Source organism: Danio rerio, chromosome 6 (assembly GCF_052040795.2).
Source record: "Danio rerio strain M-AB ecotype USA chromosome 6, GRCz13ab, whole genome shotgun sequence".
NCBI lineage: Eukaryota > Metazoa > Chordata > Actinopteri > Cypriniformes > Danionidae > Danio > Danio rerio.
This window is the reverse complement of record NC_141026.1, coordinates 36,654,937-36,671,200: the sequence shown is the minus strand read 5'-3', so window position 1 is coordinate 36,671,200 and position 16,264 is coordinate 36,654,937. Positions and strand designations below refer to the sequence as shown.

At 35.5% G+C, this 16,264-nt stretch overlaps 1 protein-coding gene and 1 long non-coding RNA gene across 5 annotated transcripts in view; one reads left to right on the top strand and one right to left on the bottom strand.

Moving 5' to 3' along the window:
* lrp8 (low density lipoprotein receptor-related protein 8, apolipoprotein e receptor) overlaps nt 1–14,831 on the bottom strand; it is a 290,837-nt gene extending 276,006 nt beyond the window's left edge. For 3 of the 4 annotated variants that reach the window (XM_087255654.1, XM_087255652.1, XM_087255653.1), the window contains exons 1-2: nt 14,641–14,831; nt 13,657–13,776 (exon numbers count right to left, since the gene is read on the bottom strand). In XM_087255654.1, the coding sequence (XP_087111780.1) occupies nt 13,657–13,776; nt 14,641–14,707 (187 nt within the window). In that variant the 5' untranslated portion in view covers nt 14,708–14,831. 4 annotated transcript variants of the gene reach the window in all.
* The window catches only part of LOC137490673 (uncharacterized), a 202,150-nt gene that overhangs the window by 25,148 nt on the left and 160,738 nt on the right, over nt 1–16,264 (top strand). The window lies entirely within an intron of this gene.

Below are 16,264 nucleotides of genomic sequence, written 5' to 3'. Positions count from 1 at the left end.
AGCTGCAACCCATCTCTGGGAAACATCCATACACACTCATACACTACGGACAGTTTAGCCTACCCAATTCACCTGCACCTCATGTCTTTAGACTGTGGGGGAAACCGGAGCACCCGGAGGAAACCCACGCGAACGTAGGGAGGATATGCAAACTCCACACAGAAATGCCAACTGACCCAGCCAAGGCTTGAACCAGTGACCTTCTTGCTGTGAGGTGACAGCACTACCTACTGCACCAACGCATCACCAACATTGGGTTATTGTTTTATTATTAATAAATTTAAATTATATTTTTCTTTCCAGCTGTTGAGTTTGTTTATATCTAACCTAGTGTTTGGTTAAAATTCAGAAAATTTGTTGTGAGTATTACAATGAAACATGTAATATTTGTAAACATTTATTTTTCTTTTGTCAGGGAACCAGGGTGATGCTAACTTATGTGTTAGCCTTCAAAAAAAGCCCCATTCAGTGTGGACCACCACAGCAAAACCAAAGAAATCCTTCAGGAAACACAAAACAAGTCTGACATTAGCACCATGTGTGAGATGAAGCGTTCTTCCTCTTTCTCTATCTCTATTCTAGCACCCAGGCAAACGAATCACTGGCCTGTGGCTGATTGTACTGCACACCTTGATGAGCAGAGACCACCTGGAACCCTTCTACAACGGGGAAAAAAATTGATAAATGAAACAAAAAGCGTGTTATTACCACTTCAGCTGCCCTTCACCAACGGCTACCGAGTGTGCTGGAGGCAGCGTCTTTGTTCACCTCTCCCTTTATTCGGTTTCAGTCTCTCCTTATGTGTCTGTCACATTCCCAACCCCCACTCTCCGAGAACAAACACAGACCCAAGATTTCATATCAGTAAGTAGCTCATGAAAATCTTATCCACAATATCCAAGCAATATCCACAATATGCAGGTGAAAACACGCACGTCACATCTCTTTGTTTTCGTCTGTCTTTCCTTAGCACTATTTCACATACATAATGAACGCATTATTACAATAAATTAGCATTCCAGAGGAATTCATTCAAATAAACATGACCCCGACAGATGATAGGATATATGTGGTATGGGTTGGGTATAAATCATTGGGTATAAATTATTACTATTGTTATTACATCATTATAAAGTTTTATTGTTATTACCTTCATCGCTTTTCATAGATATTTACATTAGATGTCGCCTACGCTATTGTTGTCTATTGGAAGGTGTGCGTCAATACAGCTGCCATTGTAGTACAGGGTAGCACTCCTATGAAATGAATGTGGGACCACGGTGCAGTGGAGGACTGGCCATTCAGAGCCAGAGATATATACACATCTATACATATATCTACGATTAGTGGTCCTATTGGTCAGTATGCAAACATTTTTTTCATTCATTCATTCATTTATTTTCTTGTCAGTTTAGTCCCTTTATTAATCCGGGGTCGCCACAGTGGAATGAACTGCCAACTTATCCAGCACGTTTTTACGCAGCGGATGCCCTTCCAGCCACAACCCATCTCTGGGAAACATCCACACACACTCATTCATACACTACGGACAATTTAGCCAACCCCAATTAACCTGTACCACATGTCTTTGGACAGTGCGGGAAACCGGAGTACCCAGAGGAAAACCATGCGAATGCAGCAAGAACATGCAAACTTCACACAGAAACACCAACTGACCCAGCCGAGGCTCGAACCAGCGATCCAACAACCTTCTTGCTGTGAAGGACAGCACTACCTACTGCGCCACTGCGTCGCCCAAACATTTTTTAAATTACGAAATTTTTTATTTTACATCACTTTTTTACATCAATGGATAAGTGAATGGCATAGCCGACAAAGAGCATGTGTTTGTGTGCAGGGAAATGTATTATCTCCCTCACTGTTAAATTTGATTTAATCCATGTCCTGAAGCACACCCCCTCTCCTGCTTTTACTTCTCATTCTAACAGAGGGAGCGATTCGTTTGTGAATGAATCTCCTTCATTTACAACTTATTCACCGACAATAATACAAGTTTCTAGCTTTGCAGCATCTTGTCATATTTAATTTATTGTTTGCTTATTTTATTCAACAAAACTAGCATAAGCCTAGTATTTAGTGTGAGTTGGTGATACTTTGCCTTATGGTCAGTGCAGTAAAAGATTGTAGATGAAGAAGATGTATTATCATCAATACTTGTTGAGTACAAAAATACAAAAACGTAAAAAATTAAATCATTCTTATAAATTGTTTTGCCTTTATGTATTGTTTTTTGCTTGTTACCACACACATATCTTCACATTGGCTTTAGTCTTGACTAATGCGGTTAAATGACATTTGTCCTGGGAGCACTGTATGCAATTTCTAGTGTATAAAAATATGATCACTATTGATATCACTGTTGCATCATCACCAACTGTAGTACACTGTAAAAAATGATGGGTTCCAATTTGTGTTGGGACAACATGACGGCATTAAGTCAACTTACTAGATTTGTACAAATTTAAATGGACTGAATGTAAAACTTTTCAGTTATCTATATAGGCTCATTCTGAAAACTATATACATTTCTGGAGATCATGAATTATGTAGCCAGAGCAGCATTTCATCTTTAAAATGAACACTACAGGGCAGTATTCCTTTTTCGCACTTACTAGCTGACCGCTTACCTCCATGTAGAACGACTTTGCCACTGTTAGCAGTTTGTCCAGTGGCTTGCCATGTAAGTTGGAGGATTTATTATGCAGAGAGGGGTTGAACACGACAACGAGGTTGTCTAGCAAAAAACGATTTCAGAAGGGAAGACAAAAACAAAAGTAAAAAAAGTTAATAAACAAGTAAATAACAGGATGATAATGTGGTAAAATCTGAAAACGTGGTAAAAATCAGGCTGCTGCAAGGCCTTTTGTTTCTTCTGGATTGTTTTTGAAAACAATGTAGGTTGGGTTTAGGGAGGTGGGTGGTCGTTGGTCAATCAGTGATGTTTAAAATACTATCGGTTGGGTTTAGAAAAGAAGAAGGGTGGGGGGGTTGATTGGTAAGTCAGTCGACAGCAGCCTCTGGTGGATTTACAGAAGTAAAGCAGGCACGAATGGCACTAGCGAGAGAAATTTGAGAACTTAAAAAGCGTGCACAGTGGCCTCTGGTGGATTCGCAAAAAAAAAAAAACATTGCTCGTTTTTGGTGCTCTCCAAAAATGTACATAAGGGTACGTAATCAGAATGAGACTAGGTTGAAAATTTAAAAAAAAATTATAAGTGGACTGTAAAAATGTATGCAGGGTTACACACAATTCCTTCATGTTGTCCCAACACTAATTGATCAAGCTAACTTAATTGTTTTTGCAAATTTAAGTGTATCGAACATAAAAAAAATAAGTAGTCCCTCTAAAAAACTCAAGAATGGTGTTGATTCAGCTCATTTAAAATAAGTAGTTTGAACAGCCAGAAAAACAAAAATTAAGAGTGTATTATTATTCATATTATTATTATTATTATTATTATTATTACACTGTAAAAAAGTGCAGGGGTTCCACACAATTCATCCATGTTGTCCCAACAGAAATTAATTAAGTTAACTTAACACTTTTAAAAAATGTATGTGGATTGAACATAAAAAATTAAGTTGTCCCAATGAAATCTCAAGAATTGTGTTGTTTCAGCTCATTTGAATTAAGTAGTTTGAACAAGTAAAGATACATATATTTTTGAGCACACTATGAATGCTACACTGTTAACAATTTTCTGTAGATAATACAGTAACTTACTGGCAGCAGTTCGCCAGTAACTTACTGTAAATCAATTACAGGATAAATACTGTATTTACATTAACAGCACCATTTTACAGTTTTATGTACATCTTTACTGTAAAATATAGTTATTTTCACAATGCAACTTTAAAATACGGTAACACACTGCATAAATGTCCTACAGTAAAGCACAGTTCATTTTACAGTTACTTTGTGATTTACAAAAATCCTTAACAGTTCAAGTATAATTTAAATACTACCAATTAGGGTTGTAACAATATACCGGTATGACGGTTTACCACGATTTGAACGTGCACGATTATCATACCATGAACAATTGCATATCAACGGTTTTAACCCTTAAAGACCGAGACAGCCGCCCGCGGCTAAAAATAAGTATTGCTCTTAAATGTTTAATAACTTTTGATCCGATTCATACAATTCAAAGATTGGCATAAAGAAGAGAATCTCAGCTTTCCAGTGCCGTATCACATAACATTCGCGGACTTTCAGAGGCTCCGGAATCAGTGCGGTTACGTCATCAACATTTGACAACGCTGATTTGACAAAGAAACGCTCGTCACTGTGTCTCCGGACAAATCAGACATGATACATTGATGCATTGTCCCTCCTCCATGCCCAGATTGGTTCAAACTCGCTATATCACAACCAATAAGCATAGGTTTCGCTTTTGTTTGTGGACCAAGCTTTTTGAACAACACGGAATGAGAGAAAGGCATACATTTATGCGCGGCTAAATAAAACGCAAAAAAAAGTTTTGCATGAAATAATTCTCATACTAAGTACTTTTGCATGCACAGCAGCACAGAAACATGACAAAACAGTGACACAGCAAAGACGAACTGCTGCTCTTGCTGTTTTCAAAAGACGCAAATGAAGATGCAGCTGTTTGTCTGCATTGCATACAACCACATCCAAATCCATGCTGGCACATAGAACCTAAGGATGTTCCATATTGAATCTAGTTTCGTTATGTAACTATTTATAGTATAGTAAATATTTATATCTATTTTTTACTGAGGATTTGCACCATGTTTATTTGGACTTTATTTGGACTTTGACACATTATTTATTATTTTCTTATTTTAATTTGTTCATTGTAAGTGGTGTTGTTTATAGTAACTAAAAATATATTATTTGGAAAAAGTCAAATTTGCTTCACTGTTCTATTATTTTGTAACATTTGTAACATACCGTATACCGCGAAACCGTCAAACCGTGGTATTGTTTTAGACGATTATCATACCGTGAAAAATTCATACCGTTACAACCCTACTACCAATATGATTCTGATTGTCCTTGCTGTTTATACAGATTCATTCCTGTTATTTTCATTTCTTATATGTTACTGTTTATGTGTTCTGTGTTTACCGTATGTTGTATGTTTTGCACTCTTAATAAAAAATACAATAATTTGAAAGAGATTGCAGAGGAAATACATGTCAGAAAAGATCTTGTATGCTCTCTAAAGCTTTAGAAATGTGCACATATGTGATGACAGGGTGACAGATTCACATGTCAAAAGCTTCATGCTAATGAATGTTCGCACATTCAAACAAGACGTCAATTGGACATAAGTGCTACTTGTGGCAAAACAAGCATCTGTTTAGTATATTGAAGAGTTTGTGCTTTTGAACAAAGCAGTACCTTCTTGCCCTTGAACTGACATGGCATTTCCACACTCTCTATCGCTCTCTCACACACACATATGCAGAGAGCATAGAGAGACACTAATTGGATTTACATTATGCACATGGACAGTTCATGGTCACCTGGGTCTTTGTTTCACTACTTCACTCCCACCATCACACATGCATGCATGTAATCTCTCAAAAGCAATAATGCATGTTTTTGATCATATTAATGAAACAATGCCCTTGGGCAATAACAAAAAACAGCAGTAATTACCACAGCAGTTGCCAGTTTCCACACACGCTCACAACTCACCTTCGCATACAAAGCATGCTTAAATTCAAACAAAGAAAAGTCACTCAGGATTTCTCTAGAGCTGTGATTTGGAACATTATTACAGTGATCACTAGTATTTTTCACATGGGATGTTTGTAGAATGAAAAAGCTGATTACCCTGAGTTCTGTCTAAAGATCCATAATGGCAAAAAAAGCTAAATAAAAGCATGATAAAAAATGCTCTATATATGACCTTGCTATTCCCAGAAATTATTTAACAGCTTGACGCAATAAACTGAATCTTTTTTAACTTTTTTTTGAGCATTTTAACATCCACATCAGCTCTCGTTGGCATATCTAGTTCATGAAAAATGTACAGAATGAATCGATCTTTGGAGTCTGATCTTTTGAGCAAATAAGTTGATCCAGATCATAAAAACACGCTGCATGATTCATTTAGAAAATAATGTGATTATCAAACAGCCCAGAGGAGTTTCAAAGAAACGAATGAATTATTCATCATAAAAGGGTGTTTACAAAACAGCAATGAACTGAAACTAAAAAGCTTTTTCCACTGCCTTTTTGAAAAGTTTCAAGAATTCATACAGACGCACAAAAACACTAAAACATCTTAATTGAGCATACATGCTATAGGTTAGCAGATGGCAAAGTCTCTTTGTAAAGTCAAGGTATGCGGTGGACCTGTATTCCATGTTTAGTCTATAAGTATTTGCACATAACTATAAACTAAACATGCAATAAGCACATTTTTGTTGACATCTCCTGTAAATGCCCTCAAATAGTCAGCTCATCATTTAAAAACATAATATAAACTCAAGCCTTTTATATTTTATGCTTACTTTTAGGGATATTTAGCATCCATTATGAAGCCTGAAAGACGCAATCATTGCAAATGTTGTCCATTTTAGGAGTAAACTCGTTGATCCAGTTTGACATCAAATATCCCAGAAAAAAATCCACATACTTTACTTCCTCATTCCCAGAAATTACTCCATTTACCAGAAAAGGGATGTGTCACTATAGTAGGTAAAAGATAAGTGTAATAAGAAAGGAAATTAAAGTGAGGAAAAAGGGTGTAGTACAATGACGTCTACCTAGTGATTACACATGTCTGAATACCGACTCACTCAGACTTTGCTGGACTCACTTAAATCACTATTCATTAAAATTATTTGAAATCAATAATATGCCTATATATGTACTAACACTTTACATTAAGGTTGTATTAGTTAATGCATTTACTCACATAAACAAACAAAAAAACAATATATTTACTACAGTATTTGTACATTTTAGTAAACGTTAGTAAATAAAGATACAGTTGTTTAATAACTAATGTTTACAAGCATAAATTTGGATGTTAATACAGCATTAGTAAATGTTGAACTATGATTAATAAATGCTGTACAAGTATTTTTCATAATTAGTTCATGTTAGTAAAAAGATTAACTAATGAAACCTTATTGTAAAGTGTAACCCTGTATGATCACATACACACACAAACATGTTGGTATTGGTGGTTTACAAGGAATCTCCATAGGTGTAATGTATTGTATACGGTAAAAAACACTTATTATATGGCCCTACCCATAAAACAAACCCTCACAGGAAACCTGCTAAAATTAGCATTAGGCAGGTCCTCATAAACCACCGTAATAGAGTACAAGGATGTCATACCCATTCCATTATACAAAAAAACTGTCATTGTAAACCACCCAAACCAACACACACACACACACACACACACACACACACACACACACACGCCCATTTACATTACCATGAGGAATTCTTCCTACCTCAAAGTAAACAAATGAGATCCTCCTCACAAGGTGCTGTAATACCTGGAGAGCAGCACTAGGAAGCGATTGTGCTAGAAGCAGTGTTTGCTCACTCATTTGGCTCCGCTTAACTGTGTGTGTAGTGCTATGCGTGTGTGTGGATTAAATAAAAAGGTGTCCATTCAGACACGTATACAAGACCTCACTGTAATAGCTACACATAATACATAACTCTACTAGCAAAGACCAGCTATTGTAGTTGTAACCTTGTACGGTCAGTTAATAAAAAAATGAGATATTATTCCCATAGGCATCTCTCACTTCTCTGTAACACGCTATGCCTGTAATACAGACGGTTAGGTTCATTATCTCAACAGAAACAAAAAACATTGTACCGTAGACAAGGATACCTGATTATGTCTCTGACCTGTGACCTTGTACAATATGTCCTATTTGACCTCTTTTTACGACACCGAGAGAAAAATAAATGATTTTATATGTTTGTGTTTGTGTATGTGCGATAGAGATGGGCATATGGAGCGGACCCTCATTATATCTGTGGTGGAAGTATGTGAAACACTGGTTACTGACAAACAGCCATGAAATCTATTGTGACGTTTCAAGAGTGGCAACTCCAACACAATGCGTTTGTCTGAGTCGAAAGGAAAAAGGGCCTTTGTCATTTTTGTTTTGAGCGATAATGTCTTTCTTAAAAGAAAAGTATGTGAAATATAATATACACATTAAAAAAACAGTGACAAAAAATGTGCACTTACATCTACAAAAAAGCACTTTCAGCCCAGAACACCTCAAGATAAATACAATCTGATCATTTTACAGAAATATGCAGTAATATTTTTAATCAGAAGATCCATTCAAAAATATATTTAGTATAGTAAGGGAATATATAATATTAAAAAAAACAATCAAATACACTGTGTTCTTTCGAATTTTGAAATAGTTTGTTTAAATCTCATGTTTCCACAAAAAGTAGTATATTAATGAAATATTAATATTAATGAATATTTTTATAGTCAATATTTCAATATTTTCATTCAAATCAGCATATAAATTTTTTACTGAAAGATCATATTACACTGATGAATTTCAAAATATTTCAAAGTGAATTTCAAAATATGTGAAAATGTTATAATATTTCAGCAAAATATATTGATCGTACCACACTTTTTATTAAATGATTGCAGACGTAGTGGTGTATGAGAAACTTCTTTCATTAAAAAAAACGTTTTGATGCTTTTTTCATCTAAGAAGGTTATTATCCTCACATTTGGATTGTCTTACTCTTTTCACCACTAGAAATGCAACGATCAATCGATTTTACTAATAACCTTACTTTAATTCATCACTGTTATCGATTTCACTATTAACCTTATTTTAATTAGTCACTGCTAATTACTCATAAAGGCTCAACACCGAGTTTCTGCATTGAACAAAACAGCTGCAACTGAAGAAAGTAATGCCAACTGCACGCTAGTTTAAAGTTTCAAGCTTGTACACCATGGATAATATGCACACACACTGGATTAGCTATGTCTGACTTTTAACTAATAATGCAAGTTTGTGATTTCTGTTCTTGCACACATATTGGGAGTGATGTGCAAAAGATGTGCACAAGGCACAACATGTTCACTCTTTCCAGATGCACCTAGTTAAACTTAAAAAAATGGTGCAAGCACACCGTGGGTCATGTCATGTGACAAGCACTGAGCCAATTAGCTTTATACTTTGTATGGAATATACACATTTCTACTGCAAAGAGAATAAATATATAAAAATGAAAATACCAAACAAGTTCATAATATAGTTGATCAAAATTGCCTTTCAAACAGAGGTTCAGCAGCCTTTGACTACATTTGTTCTCTTTAAAAAGGGAAATACTTAACTAATATAGTGCTTAGATTTACCTAAGACAAATACCATTTTTATTTTATTTATATTCTTATTTTTATTTTTTCTGTCATTTTTTCAGTGTAAAATTATTACTTATGTTTAAACGTCAACAACTTTTTTTTTACTTATTTTTAAGTGCAAAGAGAAATGGACTATTGTTTGTTTTTATTATTATTTTGAGCTGTATTATTTAGTTACTGAGCAGCAATAAAACAAACACTTTAAAATTTAAAGAGTTTTCATGAGATTTACTAAATTAGTAGTGTTTTGAAATTAATGAATGCAAAACAACTGTGATAACCGTGAAACTGAGATTATTCCTCAGACTATAACCCTACAACCTAAATCTATAATCGTTGCATCCTTATTCATCACGATACCACAACACAATTTTTTCTCTAGATTGTCTTTCTGATCTATCTGAGTACATACAGAGAGAAAACACATGCGATAAAGCCGAAAACTAACAAATCAAACGAATCAAGTAATCAAATTAATCTGCAAATTGAATAATATCACACAGTTTATTTTTACCAAATAATAGCAAAGCATTAATACTATTTTACAATTTTTTAAACTACCACTGTCGAAAATGAGGTATTATCATATCATTTTGTCAACACAGATCCATGCTGTAATAATAATAAACAACTATGTGACATTAACCTAAAACTGAAGGCCACCCTGACACATAAATAGTCTCCAGCCACTAAGCCAGTCTCGGCCGAAGAGCCCACTTCATCTTCAGACACAAAGCTCTGTGATTAGAATTTGGTCCTGAAAAAAGGAGACACAGAAAGAGAGGGAGAGCGAGCGAGCAGTATGTGTCGTGAAGTGTTGCTATTACCGTCTCCATGGGCAACTAAAGAGGAATCCTGCCAATTCTGTGAGTAGGTTGTGTCTGGGAGGGAAGCGAAAGCACAATCCTTAAGGTATTATTCTAATTCAATGTCTGTCCAAGTCCACGGGAAAACATCCAGAAGAGAGAGAGGAACATTCGGCCCGCTGACAACCCAAGAGAGCGCTACTACCAGGGGAGAAACCCCACAGATACCCTGCCTGCTGAAGATACCATGTGCAATAGAGCACCTTAGCAGGAATCCATTTAAACTAGCACAACCGATGCCAGGAAAACACCAGGTGCATGCGACAAACCTCAACCTGTGGGAATGATCGTGGGCAACGGTGCAAAAACAATTCTGAGCGGAATCTTTTCATTATTTCTCTCAACTCAAACTGGAACAAATTAAAATAACACAAGTCAGATCAGGTGGTTTCATATAACATAAATAAAACTGTTAGATAAATCTAAAGAAAGAAATCCCAGTTTTGCCAAGCAGCAAGTGATTCTCAATGTGAAAACTCATGATCTTTAAGAACAAAAGTTCACCCAAAAGTGAATGTACTCACCTCCAGGCTATCCAAAAGAATAGTAAAACATTAGGAAGACTTTTTGTCTGAATGCTTAACCTTTCCTATAATGATACGTACTGTGATTTGTATAATGCAAATTAAAATATTGCCACTTAAGTCAAAATAACATAAGTAGGCAAAACAAAACTAGTACCTGTGCCTCCTGATAATGTTAAGTGAAATTATCAGTGCTATAAGGGACCAAACGTTATTTATAACATATTTACATCAATTCCAAAGCTTCAGAAAATGCTTCTAAGCTTCCTGACAAAAATATGTGGTTGCACTAACTTATGCACATGAGCTGATACCATTTGTTTACAGTGGTGAGGGTCAACTGCCCCTCCAAAATTTGATAACTGACATTATGAGATATCAGAACTATTTACTGACATTGTCAATGAAATGTATCAATGCTGTGAATAGGCCTGCACAATATATTGCTTGAGCATTGATATCACAATGTGTGCATCCACAATAGTCACATCGCAAGATATGCAATGTTGAGTTATGAATATAGATGGCCAGAATCCACAGGTCCAAACACATGAGATTTGTGGAGACGCTGCAGAATTGAACCATTATAGAGATAAGGTTTTAAAAGGTTTTAAAGAATATAAAAAGGCTTTGAAAAATAAATTTGACTGAATTATTTATATGATGAAGACTATGCAAAGCTCGTTTACATTTGATAATTCAATTTCTCTACCTGAATACTGTTGGACACTCCCCAGATAACCATAAAGCTTTTTATTTTGTTTATTACATGTATATAATTAATTACATAAAATATATTTATATTTCACTCCCATATAAATCATCCCAATCAATCTAAAGTATTGACTTTACAAACAGAGCTATTTAAGTCATGTGGTGAAATTGTATTTATATCCCAATATATATTGCATGGTAAATAATAATGTAAAAAATGTACAATTTCATGCAGCTCTAGCTGTAAATACTGCTCCCATAAAGACAGTTTTGCTTCATAAGATCTCAGTGCATCATCAGGAACCACAATATTCATTTAATTTTGCCCTGAATGTGTGTTTTGTTTTATTTTATTTTGACTGTCAAAGTGCCAGTAAACTATTCACTTTTTACAAAACACAAAGAACCACCACTTAACATAAAAATTCTTCTTATTGTTCTGCTTTTCAAAAAAACAGTAACACTTCAGTTTAAGCACAAATTCCCACTCTTAACTGCTGGTACTTATAAAGTAAGATCATACTTTATAAGTACCAGCAGTTAAGAGTGGGAATTTGGGAAATATTCAGCATCTCAAATACACAGCAATTAGTTCACTAAGAAAAAACTAGTTCATGGTTTGTTAACAAAAAGAATTGCACCAAAAAATAAAGTGACCAAAAACATACTGTACATCTTGGTTAGCATGATGGTGATTAAAAGAACAGCAATGTTTTGATTTTGTGTGAATGACCTCTCTATTCTCTAACTTTATAAATGCAATGAACCGCTGCTCCACATACTGACAAAGCTTAGCAGAGATCACAGAACGCCACTCATAAATACAGAACAAGAGCAAAACTAGAATGACCTTTATAATCCTACATCCTACATGACTGAATCATCGGGTTACTGTATTTAGATTTGTGAAATTGTCATTGTATGGCATAACCATAAAGCAACTTCAAGTTAAATTTTAATTCCATCAGCTTGAAAGAGCATTCCCTCCACCACCTCCAAAAAATCCACTCTACCATATTAATCAACTAACCAGGATAATTACTGCACTTGCAATTAATACTGTGACCAATACATCGGGATAATTGCATTTTGTGGCAGTTGTGCCTTTCTCCTCTCTGCTGCAGCCGACATCTCAATTAAGACATTCGACTTACTGATTGCGATTTTTATGTTTGTCTTTCATTAGCAAGTCCTGTAAAAATCAATCCTGACTGTGTCAACCTTCATGCACAGACCTACTTCTATTTAGAGGTAATAATAACTGGATGTCTGCATAACAATGCACTCAACATACGTCCACTTAAAATGCTATTCAAGCAGGATCACAAGCACACTTTAAATTACAATGTCTATTTCATAATATATTATCCATGTCATAATAATTAATTACCATGACATTTGCGAATTACAAGCAACATAAGATAAGCATTAAGTGCATTGTTGAACACATACAATCCTACACAATTATGTATGCACAGTGTCATGATTCAGAATATATAGAAATAGGAAGTAAAACATGAGGTACCTAATGCCACAAATTATTTTGAGACGGTTTGAGTTAGGGCTGCATAATACAAAAAAAATCTGACATTGCAATATTGTGTTATTCTTATTGTTAATATATATTGCAATCTGAATACAATTTCACCAGATGACTTAAATATTTCTATTTGGAAAAAAAATTATCAATTTGGATTGATTAGGATGATTCTGTATGGTAGCGCATCTGCATATAATCTAATAAGCACTCTATAAATACAATAAAGAAACAGATCGAATTAAAATAAACAGTACAATTTGCTGTCTAACAGTAATCAGGTAATTGAATAATAAAAATACACTCAAATTAATTACTTTTAAAGTTACAAACAGAACAATTTCTTATGCCTGGATGTTTTAAAATCACTATACAGTCACAGGCCTCAAAAACAATGCAAATGATCAATTATAATAGAAAATCAACACTGTATTTCATGCAATGTGACTATTGTGAATGATCACATATATATCAATATATTGTGCATCCCTAGTTTGAGTCTTTTCAAAAAAGAATTTCTGTGCATATCTGTCTGTTTTTGAGACAGGTGAAGGACAAACAAAAAGGTCACCAGCATGGCACCATATGAAACTTGCCACAAAAAATAAAAATCTCAGTTTACTCACGGCAGTTCTCCTCATCGCTGTTGTCCGAGCAGTCATCATCATCATCACATCTCCAAGGAGTCGGGATACACCTGCCGTTCCTACACTGAAACTGACCGCTTTCACAGTCCAGATTAGTTCCTGTCATATAAGAAGTTGGAGTTAAAAGCAGTGCATGGGATTAAATTATAACCAAGTAATAACCATAACTATTTAAATCCTTTGAAACCCACAATCTTTAACAGATTGTCACTTACATGTTTTTGACATATTTTAAATTAAAGATACATATTTAACTGTTGTTTAACGCATCCAACACTGCCAAATGAATTCCAAAACAAACTGTTGGGAGTCATTCCATTATTACACATTCATATCTTCTGCACATTGTACATCCCAAAAAAACAAACTTCAAAAAGATCTGAAGCTAGGGTTATTAGGAATCACATGTTATAATAAACACATTTAGAACATTCCTGGCAATAGTTTTTTTTAACGATTTATACTTTAAGTTCTGTGAACAGCTGTTTGACAACACTATTACAAAAAATCTACGTGCACGTGCACTATGACAGCTCGCTGTAAATATATCGTAACCCATAACTGGTAGACGAGAAATGGCACGTGTGCAAAAGCAATTATTGTTATGTATGAATGACGCTGAAGACATTCAATGAGAGTTAAGTAAGAGAGAGTTAAGCACGTATGCATTGCTTTCAATGGTCCACTACAATGACAGACCTTGCTTGAAGAATATAGAGGTTACTATTATTACATTATTGCTTCGTGCTAGTAAACCTCCCCGCTAGCACGGCAAGACAAAACAACCCGCACGCGCACCAGACTGTCGTTTCTTTAAAACCCCAGCTGAATCAAGAGAATTGCGCGATTTAGCGCTCAAATGAGGTCTCGTCATCGAAAGTAGACGCACGCGGCTGCGTCGGTGTTTCTACAGCATCATTTACATTCATAACAGCGGGCTGTCAGCGTGAAACAGACACTCACCGTTCACCACCAGAAACCCCACGAATAGCCCATGTAGAAGCAGCAGTTTCCCTATAGCCGTCCACATGTTCACAAATCAAGGCTTTGTGCTCATACGAAATATAAAAAGGCCGTGCTGTACAGTCTGTAGCTCCGGTCTCCGTGCAGCCAGCGATCTGACTCTCCACAACCTCCACTCCGCTTTCGATAGCAGTTTGAATTGATGACGCCAACGCGGATAGGCGGGGTCGTGCGCGATGACTCGACCGTGTGGGCGGAGTTAGTGTTGATAAATTAAACAAAGCATGTCATCATCAGCCAGCACATCTTCAATGAGCGGACGTGCCTAGTGCTGTAGTAGTATAGACGTTACGTGGTATTGTGCTGAAAAATGCCATAGAAAACATAAACAGAGTTGATTCTTGAATGTTTGGGGTAATATTTCATTTTTAATTAAAATGTAACTTTGAAGTTGGGGTTAAACAGAGTTTTTATGTGTATGCCCGTGTTGTGTATTTGCATGTGTTTGGGCAGTTAAAATTTTCAGATATCTCTGCAATATTCATAACATTTCTCAGGCGCGTAGGCAGCCATGTAAAAGGGGTGGTTCTTTATTCTCAAAAAAGTGGACCTCTCTGCAGTTGTTTGCCTCATTTCATATTTAATTATGAGATTTAAATGCTAAATTTAGGTGACATATTATGTATTACTTTAGCTAATTAGCTTGTCGGATGGTCATCATAACTGAAAAAAAGTATAATAAAGAAATATGATAAATTGACAAATATATTGCATCATATATTATCAGAAAAAAAAATATTTTTTTTCGTATTATTAAAAACTGTAGCTGGCGACGCAGTGGCGCAGTAGGTAGTGCAGACACCTCACAGCAAGAAGGTCGCTGGTTCGAGCCTCGGCTGGGTCAGTTTCTGTGTGGAGTTTGCATGTTCTCCCTGCGTTCGGGTTTTCTCCGGGTGCTTCGGTTTCCCCCACAGTCCAAAGACATGCGGTACAGGTGAATTGGATAGGCTAAACTGTTCGTAGTGTTTGAGTGTGAATGAGTGCGTGTGGAATGGATGTTTCCCAGAGATGGGTTGCGGCTGGAAGGGCATCCACTGCGTAAAAACGAGCTGGATAAGTTGGCGGTTCATTCCGCTGTGGTGCCCCCGGATTAATAATGGGACTAAGCTGAAAAGAAAATGAATGAATGAAAAGCTGTAGCCTTTTGTAATTTGTTTGTTGTCACATTTAGCTTTTCTCAGTCAGAATGTGTTCATTTTAATAAAAAATAAATCTAAATATAACAAAACAACAACAATAATAATAATAATTTAATACTTCATGATTTTTCTAGCCTCTCTTGTAAAAAAGTACATTTGAAAATTAATGGATAACAATAAATGGAAAAATATACTTCAAATTGATTTTAATTTGGCCACTTTTGGTGCTTTACCTTTTAAATTGGTCATGTTTTCTTTTGAGAATAACGTCAAAGATTACGAATAAAAGGTCAAAACTTTTCTCTATTTAAAAACAATGCAGTAGAGAAAGATGACTTTGCTTATGTCAGATGTTTTCTTGCACAGCTGGATGTTGGATGTGGAAAAATAATTGTTTGCATTGGCCAAACTGATTAATCAGGATT